The sequence below is a fragment of the Camponotus vicinus genome, unplaced genomic scaffold, assembly GCF_025532165.1.
Source record: "Camponotus vicinus isolate PSW18456_S1 unplaced genomic scaffold, iyCamVici1.0 SCAF_3, whole genome shotgun sequence".
Classification (NCBI taxonomy): Eukaryota; Metazoa; Arthropoda; class Insecta; order Hymenoptera; family Formicidae; genus Camponotus; species Camponotus vicinus.
In genome coordinates, this window is record NW_028141967.1 from 23767838 (window position 1) to 23782367 (window position 14530).

At 28.5% G+C, this 14530-nt stretch overlaps 1 protein-coding gene and 1 long non-coding RNA gene across 5 annotated transcripts in view; one reads left to right on the plus strand and one right to left on the minus strand.

Annotated features, from left to right (window-relative positions):
- LOC145968516 (uncharacterized) overlaps window positions 1–14530 on the plus strand; it is a 185570-nt gene that overhangs the window by 146942 nt on the left and 24098 nt on the right. The gene's annotated exons all lie outside the window — the stretch shown is intronic.
- LOC145968515 (octopamine receptor beta-1R) overlaps window positions 593–14530 on the minus strand; it is a 56991-nt gene continuing 43053 nt past the window's right edge. The window contains exons 4-5 of the mRNA XM_083094042.1: window positions 11537–11758; window positions 593–5147 (exon numbers count right to left, since the gene is read on the minus strand). Of these exons, the coding sequence (XP_082950168.1) occupies window positions 4841–5147; window positions 11537–11758 (529 nt within the window). The 3' untranslated portion in view covers window positions 593–4840. The remainder of the gene's footprint in view (window positions 5148–11536; window positions 11759–14530) is intronic.

Genomic DNA, 14530 nt, shown 5'->3' on the forward strand with positions numbered 1-14530 from the left:
CATCGTATACATACGCGTTTAGCATGAAGCGGTTCAGTTTATTTTCTTCGCTCTTTATATCAAGTTATTGTTGGATTTTCCGACGTGGATTTATTTGCATAAAAATAGCTTACGCGATATAATAATATATTTTGTAGGAAAAAGATTGAAATTTAATTAAAATTAAAAAAGAAAGTTACGAGTATAATTTAAATTTAAACAAAAGCGTGAGAGATTATTATTTTTAGAACAAATTTATATTATAAAAATTATATAGAAGTATATGATTGCGGATTTTATAGAGGCAACCAGGAAATCGAAAGAAATATAGAAGTTTTTTTAAAACATTGTTATTAATTTTCTACACAGATCCACATCTTCAAACACACAGTCATTACAATATATTTGCATTCTCTATACATTCCCACACGATACGATAAAGATCTTATCTCGTACACATATATGCGTATTTTTTCATTGTGGCATTTAAAAATGCACTATTGTGCAAATATGTTATGCATTAGATTTCCATTATGATGGATGCATAGTCACGTAAGTAACTTTTGATTCAAATTATCATTACTATTAATGACAATTATACATAATTGATAATAAATAAATATGTACAAATAATTAGCATCGATAACTAAATTATATACATCATAATTAAAATATATATATATACATATATATTATAATAGATTTTATCACATTAATAAGAGTATACAAATAGTAAAGTATAAAAGTAGGATATAAATTTTAAAAAGAAATATAAAATATATGTATTAATGTATTTTTTTAAGATATATATACATGCATATATTAACGAATTTAAATTGTTTGAAGTATATCAAATTATTAAGAATTAAAAATTAAGAAATAATTAATACCGAATTATTGCAAATATACACAAATCTGTAAAAATAAATATGTATTAACTTAACATATTATAATTAACATATAGCCTACAAATTATTTGAGATATACCAAAAAAATAACTTTGATGTCATTTAATAAACATATTTCAATCTAATAAATATATATAATAATTAAATTATATGTATATAAATATAGGAAAAGAAATGAGGATACATATTCACCTTTCTTATTGCATTACTTTGTATAATATCTGGTAATGTTCGCCGCAAATTAATGGGATATAATAATCTCATGATAAATTAGTCTCCCCATCATTAGACAACACGATCCATGAAACCACATTACAGTAAATATAGTTATACAACCTACAAATTCTGCCGCACGTATATATGACCACGCATCCAAAATAACCACAATCTCTCGCAAAATTATCTAGGTATCAATCTGAAGTTTACGAAAATCATGCGCCCATAAAACTTATAATAAATTCTCTCATTCGCACTATTGTCATTAAAATACTACGTGTTCCTTTTCGTGAAGAATGTCTTTTTGTTTCAGATTAAATTTCAGACGATCAATAATTTAAATATGTGTATCAAATATATATAACATAAAATTTTTATACATTTTTAATATATCTCTTATATATCTCTTTTTTTAAATATGTAACTTTTTTTCAGTAACTTTTTTTCGTAAATTATGGATCGCCTGTAATCGATTTTATATCGCTTTTTTCATTAAAAGATCTGTTTGCCCGCACCAGTTGTTTACAGCAGCCGCTTTTACGACGGAAATGTCTCGTAAACATCAATTTACAACATTGCACATTACGTTACATTAGAAGGGCACTAGCCGCCTTTATACGTAGCCTAACAGATACGTGATATACGAGTGGATCGAGCCGGCGAACGATTTTGTAGTGATTTTATATTCCAACGATCGTAAATTGGAAAGAAAAAAGAAATTGAAAACTGTTTAAATTCACTGAAATTGATCTTTATTAATATACACGACATTATCTGTTGTTAAAGGTAATGTAATACAAAGGAATATATAAATAATTTTTTAAAAAATTTATCTTAAATTGAAATATTATCTTTATATAATTGAAATAATTTCTACAAATTGTTAATTTCTGCAAAATTTGCAATCGCGTGAAAAAATATGATATCGATATATCGTCCATCGCTCGATCTTCTTACGTTAGTGATTGTTCTGCACTCTGAAGTATACATAACTATATGTGTGCCGTTTTCTTTGATCTGTCAGCCGACACTTTAAAAATAACTAATAAGGAAAGGAAAAGAAGCAAAAAGCATTGAAAAATAATTCATGCGTTCATCGTGACGCAATCGCAATAACTCACTCGTGATTATTGCGCGCGTCATTGTTTTTTTAATATAATAAAATTACATATTCTGAGAATCAATATAAAAGTTCCTCATCCTGGGAAAAAAGCGTTTAATTATAAAGAACATCAAAAATGAAGAAGAAGAAGAAGATCAAAAATGAATTATGAAATCTTGAAGAGCGTTTTGCGAGATAATATTTCCTTCGTTCTATTTTATTTTATTAATTATTTAATTTATTACTAATATTACTAAATGCTTTCTTATGTTTTGTCAAAAATAGAGATGTTGGTAATTGGCTCCAAAATAGATTTCCGAAATTTATTTGTTATAATTTCTATGGAAAATATAAGAATTCTAATAAGCAAAGAGACATTTCTAAAATAAATTGATTTATTCTATTTATAATTTTTTACGCCTTTATCATTTTCTAAAACACAAAAATTTTGAAAACGGAATTATATAATATGGCTGACGCACCTATGAATATAACGCATAATTCCTCCGCTTTTCTTTTGAGTTTTTCCAAGAATTAAGGCTAGAATGGATATCGAATATTTACTACATTCATCATAATAAATAAACAATATACAATAAATTATATCATTATATATTAACAATCGACGAGCAACGTAACAGCAACATTCTTACATTCTATTGCTGTACATGTAGATATACTGTGTGTATATATATATTCTCTGCTTCTTATTTTTTGGCATTTCAGTGATTCTGTTTAACGAAGTGCCTTTGTAAATCTATTTATTTCAATAAAACGATTTGTCTTGCGAAAGGGATGATACGGGTTCAACATTTATACACGAAGTTACTCGAGTCTAAAGATACCCAGATTCGTATTTACAATGATATCTCGTTTAAGGTCTCATTATTATAAATCTCTTTGATTAGAACGAAACGCGCTGCTGCAGCGCAATTATATACAAAGTGATCCCCTAAACGAGTAAAATGGCTTTATCTTCCCACCTTTCTTCTTGGTCTTTCTCATCTCTTCGTTTCTCCCTTCGTTTCTCCTCCAATTATGGGACAGCGTCTATAGGACGATCTCAAGATTTTTTGAAATAATTCTTTCATATGTTTCCTTGTAAATTTCTCTATCAACCTTGAAATAATTTCTTTTTTCAACAAAAATCTTCGATACATATATAGATTCTTGCCAAGATTAATCTTTTTTTTTAAATTTATTAAAATATAAATAATTAAGAGCGAAAATAATTATTTGAATAATACAATTTTTAAAATAATGATCTTTTCGCAGTGGTTTTCGAATTTTAATGATTCTATTTTAAATCGTAGTATTTCAGTTAATTTCATGTAGGATAGAAATTAAATTTGTTGTAATTGTAAAAATATACAATGCCAAATCACGCGACGAAATAGAAGTATTGCGAACAAATCGAATGTTGGTTCGAAAGTTCATTCCGACGTTATCGGACCACCGCTAAAATATTACTGTTGAATCGGAACATCAATCTGCCGACGGACAGGAGTCTTATTTACGGACCTGATAGAACGCTGCCTGGACAGAAATAGACCCTTGGGGACTAGCGGCAAATATGTCCCTTAAAATAGGTCGGTCACAGGACGAAACAGGCACGAGCATAGCGTACATACTCTACTCACGTTTTCCTTGGGACTATGAATATTTTTCTCTTGCAAATTGCTTACGTCAAGTACTTGCGAATATGTAGATATCGCACATTCGCGATCTTAATTTTAATGACGAGAATTGAGAGCAATCTTAATTTTAATTATGAACTTTTTCGAATTTTTGAACAGTCTTGGTTTTCATGATAAATCTTCTGATGATTTTTGAGCAATCTTAATCTTTTCATATAGCAGATTCTTTAAGTCCGATATAAACGCGTACCAAAATTTAAAAACAATATGTATAATAGCAGATTTAATACCTCGTTTTTTTTAATATTCTCTCAAAAATATTATCACGAATTTTACAAAGATTTATTTTTAATACAATTTTAATTGATAATAAAATTTAATCCTCGATGGAATTTTAAAAATTATATAAATTAAAGAATTAATATTTAGTTATTATAGGAATAAATAATAATTGTTGTAATAATTGTCAAACTACAAACGCAATTTATTCTATATATACATCAAAATTCTTCAAATATTTACTTTTTTATTAATTTATTTATTTTTTTCTTTACACTTCCTTATCCCTGGATTTTCTGAATTTTATCTGAGATAGTCAGAGGAGATCGTAAGGAAAACGAAGATACAGTAACAATAATGAATACAGCCTTAAATCCTCCTAATATTAAATTGATCAAAAAATTTGTCGTTTTGTAATCAATATAAGAAAGGTACTTATTATTTGTGGGAAAAAAATTGAATCCGTTTCACATTAAATTTCCTCTTATAAAAGAGCTAAATCCTCCCTTTATATCTTCCATTAATTTCCCTTTCAAATATTTTTATACGAAAAAATATGATTACGTTATTGTAATGTTAAACATTATTAAATGTTTTTGATCGGCTTGATATATCCTGCGAATTCGTCCATCCTACCTGCCAGTGTCCTACTTATTTTCTTTTGTGCTCGCGAGAAGTCCATTACTTTTACGTCACCTCGTCGGATCCACGCGATTCGTTTAAATGCACGCTTCGATGTGGACATTAGTCATCTCGCTGTTGCGCAGCTGATTGTTGACGTGCAGCTCGGATGAGGCGTTACTGTGCACGAGGTCCTGTTTGCGATGTACCTGGCGCAGGTCGTGCACCGGGCCAAACGCGCGGCAGCAGCTCTCGAGGGTCTTGCGAAAGGCCGCGCGGAACTCGCGGTTGAAGTACGCGTAGATGAGCGGATTAAGAGCGCTGTTGAAGTAGCCTACCCAAAACACAATCGCCACCACCATATCGCCGCTTTTGCACGAGGCGCATAGCGCCGTAATGATGTACCTGCATCAAAACAAATATTCGTTAAACAAAATGTATAATTATTATTAATAATAAATATATATAATGTGGAAATTATTTATATATTAATTATATATAATTATATATAATTATATATAATTTATATGAATTAAGAGTGTATAAATAGATTATATGTATATAAGTATTAATCCTTTACAATCCTTTTCAAATTTTATGTATCGAAAAAAAAATTGCAAAAAATGACTAAATTATAATATATATATATTATAATTTAGTCATTTTTTGCAATTTTTTATAATTATAATATATATATATATATATATATATATATATATATATATATGAAGAAAAAAAGAAGAGAATAGGTTTCTCAATTATGCGCCTATAATTTGCGGTGGTAAAATGCAGTAAATATATATTGCGATGGGAAAAAAGAAACAAAATATATCTCTTTTTCTGTTGGGGTGACCTACATGTACCTGACATCGAAATTGTTTCCATCGAGAAGAAAAGAATAGGTTTACAGACTTGCAGGAGAAAGGAATTCTTCTCTTCTCAATTTTTCTTGATTCACGTTATACGATTTCCCTTGGATGCCATTATTGAGGCTCGATTCGAGGAACGATAGAAATAACTATATCGAATAGCTCCATATTAAGACGTCGCAATTCTATAAAGCTAAAAATAAATTATCCTCTTAGAAATTTATTAAGTCTACTCATTATTTTTTTCATCGAATAAAACTTCTTTTCATTTGTATATGGAAATTATAAGTCAATTCTGAACAGATTCTAAAGCAGGCTGAAATTATTTGAAATCTTTATTTCCCCATGATATAAATATTTTATTTTGAAGTGTGTGTGTGTGAAAAAAAGTGATAGATCTAAATAAAATTAAGGGAAATTTCAAGCTTTATGATATTGCAAGTAAAATTTTTCATTTTAAATATACATGTTGTTCTAGGCAAATTTTATTCCAGCATAATTTATTTTCGAGCATTGCTTTTTCATACACATTTACGGTCGATGAAAATCAAACTGTGTCTCGTAATAGTGCATTAGCTGCAGCGGCTAAGAATAGAACGACTACCGGTTAAGGTCAAGCTTTTTTCTCTTCTTCCCATGTGAATGGCTAGAATTCTTTACACATCGAGATATTCTTTCATTGACCGTCGTACTATTCAATTCCTTTAAAACTTTTATCTCTCTCCCCTCCGTTTTTCTTTCTCTAACAATGAGCAATGAAACGTAACTCCTACAGATCGATACTTGATTTCTCTTGCCTACTTTTCATGCAATAGCCTACGCCTTTATTTATTTAAAGTGATTTTTCATGCAACGGACTCTGCGTCAGATCGATAAAATATAATCGATGACGTGATGTAGCGCAAATGCGGTTAATACATTGTAGTATATAGCTAACAGCCGTGAATGATTTTTTGTTCCAAATGCTTACATTTACTTACGTACACGTATAAAATTATATAAGCGCATGTATATAAAATTATAAATACAACTTCTGTTCGTGGGCACGTCTTGAATTCACATCTTGTATCATATAAACATCTCTCGTCTAAAGTGATATTAACAAAATTAAGTCTACGTTCGTGCTGTATCACCAATTCAATTTGTCCCTAGAAAATGTACGAGTAGTGACACTCCGAGACGTGTCAGATGAACAGCGACAAATAGAGTCAAAAAAGCTTATCAGAGTAGAAGCAAGGGAGAAAGTGGGTCAAGGATTTGCCTCTTAATGAGGCCAGACGAGGAAAGGGAAAAATAAAATATTGGTTTATATTATTTGGCGAAGTAATAGGAACGCGGACAGCCGATTCGAAAATAGAAAAATTGATAGCCGCGTGATGGGTAGCGGGACAATATCACTACGCCGGATCAACGACAAGAAATCAATTTCATTGCTTGTTTGATGGACAAAAAAAATTCATCCTATCACACACGAACATAATAATAATTAAAAATGATGAATTGAAAGCTGTTAATTACTTTATTTCTTCGTAGCATTAGTACTATTCTGTCATCTGGTCGAATATTAATTATTCTGAAATAATATAAACATTTATAATAAAAAATATGACAAACATTCTGTGTGGAATATAAGTAACTTTTTTGGTAAATCTTTAATATATATAGATAAAAAAAGGGGAAAATATTATTTTTTATGACTCTTGAATGCATCGTGAATTTTATTGAAACAAATCTCATATTTTGAAAGTAAATCATATTTTGAAATTCCACAAAGAGTTGCATTTCATTTTTTAATTGCAAATTAATTATTCTCCCGAAATATCTGGAAATTATTAGAATACCGTAAATGTTTAATGGGATAATATTGTTGAATACCGATATGTTTAATGGGACAATATTGTTGAATACCGATGAATTCTATCAAATAAAACGAACAAATTGAATTACAGATTGTCACGATTTACTTTGACATGCATCACTAGCAAAAGATCAAAGAGATTCTGAAGGAGCGGCGAAATTCAGAATATGTATACGGGATTGGAATGAAATCTAACTAAAACCGAATATATTCCCGGGAGGATTCATCTTTTTCCTATCGTAATCTTGATGACTTCCGAATTGATTTGAAGTTATCGTGAAACATTTTTCTGCACTTTTCTTTCTCAGTTCTCTATCGAATTATTGAACTTCTTCAATGCCCGTAGGGAATTTCTCACCAACTATTGTGAGAAGCGATTGAGTGTGTTTCCGCGATTACACGGAAAAATACTTCGGCAAGAAACGTCCATATTTCGGAATTGTTGTTAATATTTTATCGTTACACTTTTCGGACAGAAATCTTACATTTTATTAGAGTTATTATTTATTTTTATCTATATATCCCTCCTCTATATTCCTCTATATTTTTTTACATTACACAAAAATGGGATATGCTTTTTGAAATAAATAAGATTAATATAAAAATTATTTATTTAATCTCTTTTAGAGCGTGTGCATAATATTAATTATATCTGATTTATTTTTATGTATTTTATTTATTATTTAGTTATTTAATTTATATTTTATAATTATATTACAATTTACATTTCTTGTATTAAAAAAAGCGTTATTTATATTCCATATGAATTTCATTTTTCACTCAATATTTCGTGTGTTTATAAAAGATCTGTTTATAAAAGATTTAATAAATATAACATAATTATATTATATTTTTTTCGAAATTCTGTACACAACATGTATTTCGTAAAACAGCAATAACCGTTCAACAATATAACATTTATTAATTATAAACAATGAATGTTTATCGCACGCTAAAAGCCCATAATAAAAGCGAAAATTGGAAACCAATCAAAAAAAGTGAAATTTTAATTTTTTTTACTTCAAACATGTATATGTGTTCTCCGCTTAAAAGAAACACAATTAAGAGTTAAATTAAAAATATACAGAGATCAAATATAAATAAATCTTTAAATAATTTTGTTTAAAAATTTTCGATACGCATACATACTGCCTACAATCTCTTTCGTCATTAAAATCTAGCGTTTTCCTCTCTCTGTCACCTTGCGTTAAAGAGTTAAATTTAAAAATGGCTGACTTTTGGTCTTTCGCTATCGTCGTCGGTCTATTGTGATATGTCGTCGTGCCATCGTGTTATATCTGGAGAGAAGGCACTTGACACACACCGGGGAACCACCCTTCTTCCGCTTCGAGGTGGTTGCACACAACCCTCAAGCTCTCTCGCTGCAAATCTCCGGAGATCACGGCGGCATACGCTACTTTTCCCTATCGATCGCGACTCCCTATATAACCGTCCGACTCACCTCCTTTCCGCGTTACTACACCCTTAGGAATTTCGGGGCGACATGACGCAATATCCCTCGGCCATTCGTTTTTATTCGGATATCGTTCGATGATAATCGTCAAATGGACAATCTTCTCGAGATCGACCCTCAAGCATCACATATAATAATAATGTCCGACTACTTTTACTCGCTATCTATTGTATATCACGAAGATCTCAAATAAATATAGAAAACTCTATCAGAGATTACTAACGATTATTGAAAATAGTATATTATATAATCAATCGGCATTATATAATCATTCATTTTTTATTAGATAAAGGTATTGCTTACTAATTGTAAGTACATTTCTCTCGAGTTGATTTTTTTTTCAATTTTCAGTCAATTTTTTCTTTAAAAACATCAAAATAAGGGAGCTTTGCTTTAAATGATCATCTCTCGTGAAGAGAAAATCAACTTGATCAAAGAATTATCAATGTAATAGAAGTACCCTTAATAAGACATATCGCAATTCAGTAAGATCAGCATGTCGATTCTGATAGCGAATTATAATATATGAGGATTTCGAATAATATTCAAAGATTACACGTATTATCAAAAATGATGAATGATTGCTCATATTATTGTATTATATTATATCCGTAATCACATTTATATGTACATATTAGAATTTCCATGACTTGTATTGAATAAAATATGTTATGATATATGAAAGAATACTCAATTTGGTGATAGTACAGAATTTCTTTAGTAATTTCGTAGAATTGCAGGCTATAATCTTATATAATAAATATAAAGATACAATCAATCTTTATTTTATATAATCACTTGTAATCTTATAGAATTACCTGTAATTTTATAAAATCACCCGTAATTTTATAAAACCGGTAATTTTATAAAATCATGTAATCGTGGATTTACCAAAAAGACTTGATTAATATTTCACTAACAATTTGAGATATTATAAACTCACTAAATATGTTTAATTTCATTTTTATATTTAACAAATTTTATTTTAGTTATTTAACATATTATATATATATATATATATATATATATATATATATATATATATATATAGATAAACATATATGCATAAATATTGACTTATTTTAAATTTAAATTCTTTTATATTCATCGACATATTGAATTGTAAAAAAAAATTTACATTTTTATAAAATTTTATTATTTCTCTTTCCATTATTTTATATTATTCTATATTATTTTTTCTTATTTCATTTTTTATTATTATAATTATTATATTTTATTTTACTTAATTATTTATTTCTATTTCTCTCTATCTATCATCGCTCTATATACTTATAATCAGTTATTTTATATCTTTCTACAGTTTCTATCTGATTTCATTTGTGTCACGATATTTCGCGTTCGAAAAAATCTCTGGATCGATAAAAATTGTCCTACATGGTAATTAGCAAAGGCTACAGTTAATGTCTACAATATCTTTTTTGTTTGTTTACGCCTCGTGTTGTTTGCATCAAAAAATAGAAGAGAATAAAGAAATGCTCTACATCCTACACGCCTCATATGTAACACATTTTCACGTACGCTTTGTGAAATTAATTATTAAATTTCAAGATTATTCTTGTCAAAAAATCATTTCGTTAAAACTGCTAAAAGATATTTTACTAAACAAAATTTTCCACTGAATTTGAAATAAAATTAAACGTGTAATATTCTCCTTTTTTTAAAACAATTAATATGTCGTAAAGCAGCGTAATAAAATAAAAAATAATATGATTAAAGTAAAATGAGACATGTAATATGCTTTTTTGAATTACAGCTAATTTAATAATAATGATTATAATAGCATAAAAGTAACGTTAAAAATAAAAGAATAATACATATAAAAATGTCAATGGACGTGTACGTGTATCTCTTTAAAACACCTTTAAAAATCCTCTCAATGAGATAACGCATCACGCCAACGATTCACCCCACGTAAGTTCCACCTACGTAATTAAGCACAGCGAACACGAAGCGAGGTTGATATATACTATACGTTATTTAGCGCGAGAAAATAACGTTAATTACCGTGACAGATTGCGCACAACGTGTGTATCACATGACGCTGATAAGAAGAACAGAGTGTTTTCGTCATATGCATAAATTTTATTAAACTGTGTAAATTTACAATTTAATAAGAAAAACAATCAAAGAAAAAATATCAAATGATAAGATAAATATATCCTTAATTTTCTCTTCTCATTAAGTCTTCTTATTAAGGATTAATAATTAATTTTATTAAACAAATCAAAATATCTTTGATATAATTTTGAGATCAGTTTTTTTAATTCTCTTTATAATTTAATTTTAATTATTGAACAATAATTAAATATATTTTGTCTTCTGATTGTTATATAACCAAAGTTTCTTTAACATAATCTTAAACTCTTTTATTTCTAATAATAACTAATTAAGGCAAATAAAGTATATAAAACTAAAGTCTATAAAGTATATAAAAGATAAAAAAAAATAAAAAAAAGAATATATATACACAGTATAAAAATGTGAAATTGCTTTTGAATTGGTAGTAGTAGCAAGGGTAGAACGATAAATGTTTTGCGATAAGTTTGAGGAAGTGATATTGAATGTACATTACCAAAGGAAAAAGGGAAGCCAGCAAGCCAGAAACGCCGACATAATGATACCCAGCGTTCTAGCTGCTTTCCGTTCTCTCTTCATATTGGTGCTACTGGTTATCGGCGGCTCTTCCGGTTGTGGATCAGGTGATGATTGGTCCACGGTCGGCAGAGAAGTTAGACCGGCTGAGATACCGTTTATCTGCAAATGTTTGTTTAATAGAGCGGCTGCGACTTTGCTCCTGAAACATAAATAGCAGAATAAAATTGAATTTTATATTCAGTAATATATTATATAATATATTTAGCAATAATGAAATTCTATGAAATATGATATAAAATTCTATGAAATAATTATGTAATAACTTTTTTAGAAAATATAAAATATATCTAAGTATGCAGAGCATATAATATTGTGAGAAGTATAACATTTATCATGTTTTACATGATATATTTTTCACATATCTTATTTTTATACTTTAAATTCTTATCTTTTGAAGAAAGACGCTTTTGATTCATATTTTTATCATATTCAATAAAAAATTGTATAAAAAAAGAATATTATAATTAAGTCATGAGTTATCATTATTATTTTTTGTTATATTAAATTATTATGTGTCAATTTATATTTAGATTATTTTTTGGATTAAAATAATATATTAAATAAAATTTAATTTATCTAGCATTAAAATCAAAATCCGAAAATATACTAATTTTTGTTGTCTTTCTTGAAAATTAGAATAATTTCTGGATTGAACCTAAAGCAATTCAATGCTGAGATTATTGCATTGTATATGATATGCATTCGTTTTTATATATTTACGATAAAATAATATCTAACTAGAGATTTGCGCGCGTCATACACACTCGCTGCCGAGCGACAAATATTGCATTAAAGAGTTATTGGATTAAAGAGAAATAGAGGAAGGTTGATTCGCACGCACGCGATTTACCAACACGTTCGTTTCATCGTTCTTGTATTTAATACCCAGGCAAACACAGCATCCAGATAAACCTGCGTTCGCAGAAATTGAAATTTCAGAACAACAAAACAAGTGCAAACTTGGATTATATTAATAAATGGAAAAGAAGTCTTTTGATATGTTTTTTATTTAAAAAATATTTTGATAAAATCCTTAAAAAATTTTTTATTATAGTTTGTAGTATATTTTATTCTATAAAAATTTTTTATTGAGTTTTTATCTAATCTGATTATATACAAATTTTACAGAAAAATATAGTTAACGATATTTAATTTTTATGTATATTTAAAATATAATTTTTTATTTATACTTTAAAAATATGTTTATTTTATTTTTATTTTTTTACTATCGATAATATTAAAGGAATGCTTATTAACATTGCCTAAATAATGATTTTTTGAAGATATCATATAGAAAGAGACAATTGTATTTGTAATAAAAATTTGCATTCGAATAAAATTTAGAAAATGTTAGTAATCTAATTACGAATAAAATGCGGTAATATTAGAATTCTCTAACTTTAACTTACTAATTAGCATATTTTAAATAAGTAGTTTATAAATAAGTAGTTTCCCTCATTACACTGGAGCAGTGCAAACGCAATTAAACTTTAGTAGTTCATCGGCGTATCTCGTTATTCAGTTCAGAAATTGAGATGCATCGCATGTAGATATTAATCCTGAACAAATATCCTCAGTATTCTCAACAAATAATATATTGTAAATATACTTGCGTTACGTTGTACGAGTCATAAAAATTACTCTTTGCATAATTAATAGGAATCACAAAAATGCGAATGTTTTCTTCTTTCGCAATCATAAGTAATGTGAAAGCTAAATTGAAATTCATATTTTATCGTTTATGAAAAAGTAAATCCGAGAGAGATGTGATCTCTCGTAATTCGATAAACTGCTCAGACAAGCTAGTTCAATTAAAAAGTTCGAGACATTCGATTAACACTAGAGTTTCTATATTACTTCGGACTTCGGCAACCACGGCTTTTAACAAAAAGAGTATCGTACCAAGCCCTTGTTTCAGCTTCGAACTCGCGTTCGAAGTTACGCTCGTTCTCGTTACAGGCGTAAACTTGGAAGACGCTTCTCAACTAAGCTTTTTTTTATGAACACTCACACAGAGAAAATAGGAGGAGGTAGGGGGAGAAAGTAGGAGGCTTTGACTAAAACTAAATTCGATATTACACGAGTATCGAGAGATTGGAAACTTTTTAGGTTTGCGCAAATAAATGATCACGGCATTTTTGCCGATAAGAATGTTTCATCTCTTCGTTGCCTTCGTCTATTGATTTATCATATCTAGAACTAGACGGGTGGTCTACATAATATTAATTCAATGTTAGTTGCACTTACGAAAACTTAATTTTTAAAACAAAATGTACCTCATTTGTTTCAAATCAATCAAAATTATTCTGATGTGAATTATAATTGTTTTATGATTTTATATTTTTTCCTTGTTTATTTTAATTTGCTCAATTTTAATTTTACAAAAATCTTTAAATGCTAAATTTAAATGCAAGAATTTTGCTAGACTGCAATCAATAAATAAATTTGCGCTTTTGTTAAACAACGCATAGCATATTTATTTCTTCTAAAAAATCCATCAAAACTTGCATCCGCATTATAGTTTGATCTAGAATATGCATTTAGCCACTGTATAATTATGAATCTTAGCACGAAGTTATGAATCTTAGTTTATACGACGCAGCTAGTCCTGCAATCGTAACTCGTGCGAAATAAGGTCGCAACGCTGGTGAAATATCCTTCGAAAGATTACGACGACAAGATCATTTATCGCCCGTCCGTTTTAATGTAGCCACATTTAGTAAATGTTCAAGAAATAATCCGGAAATGTGCACTTTAATATAACGTAAAACAGATACGTAAAAGGATAATCGTACAAATGTTTGGCTTACATATATCGAAACTCGATTTGTTCCTCATTTTCCGTCATATCGTTTATTACTCTTGCTCTTTTTTCATTTTATTTCTTAGAAAATATTATATATGTTATAGA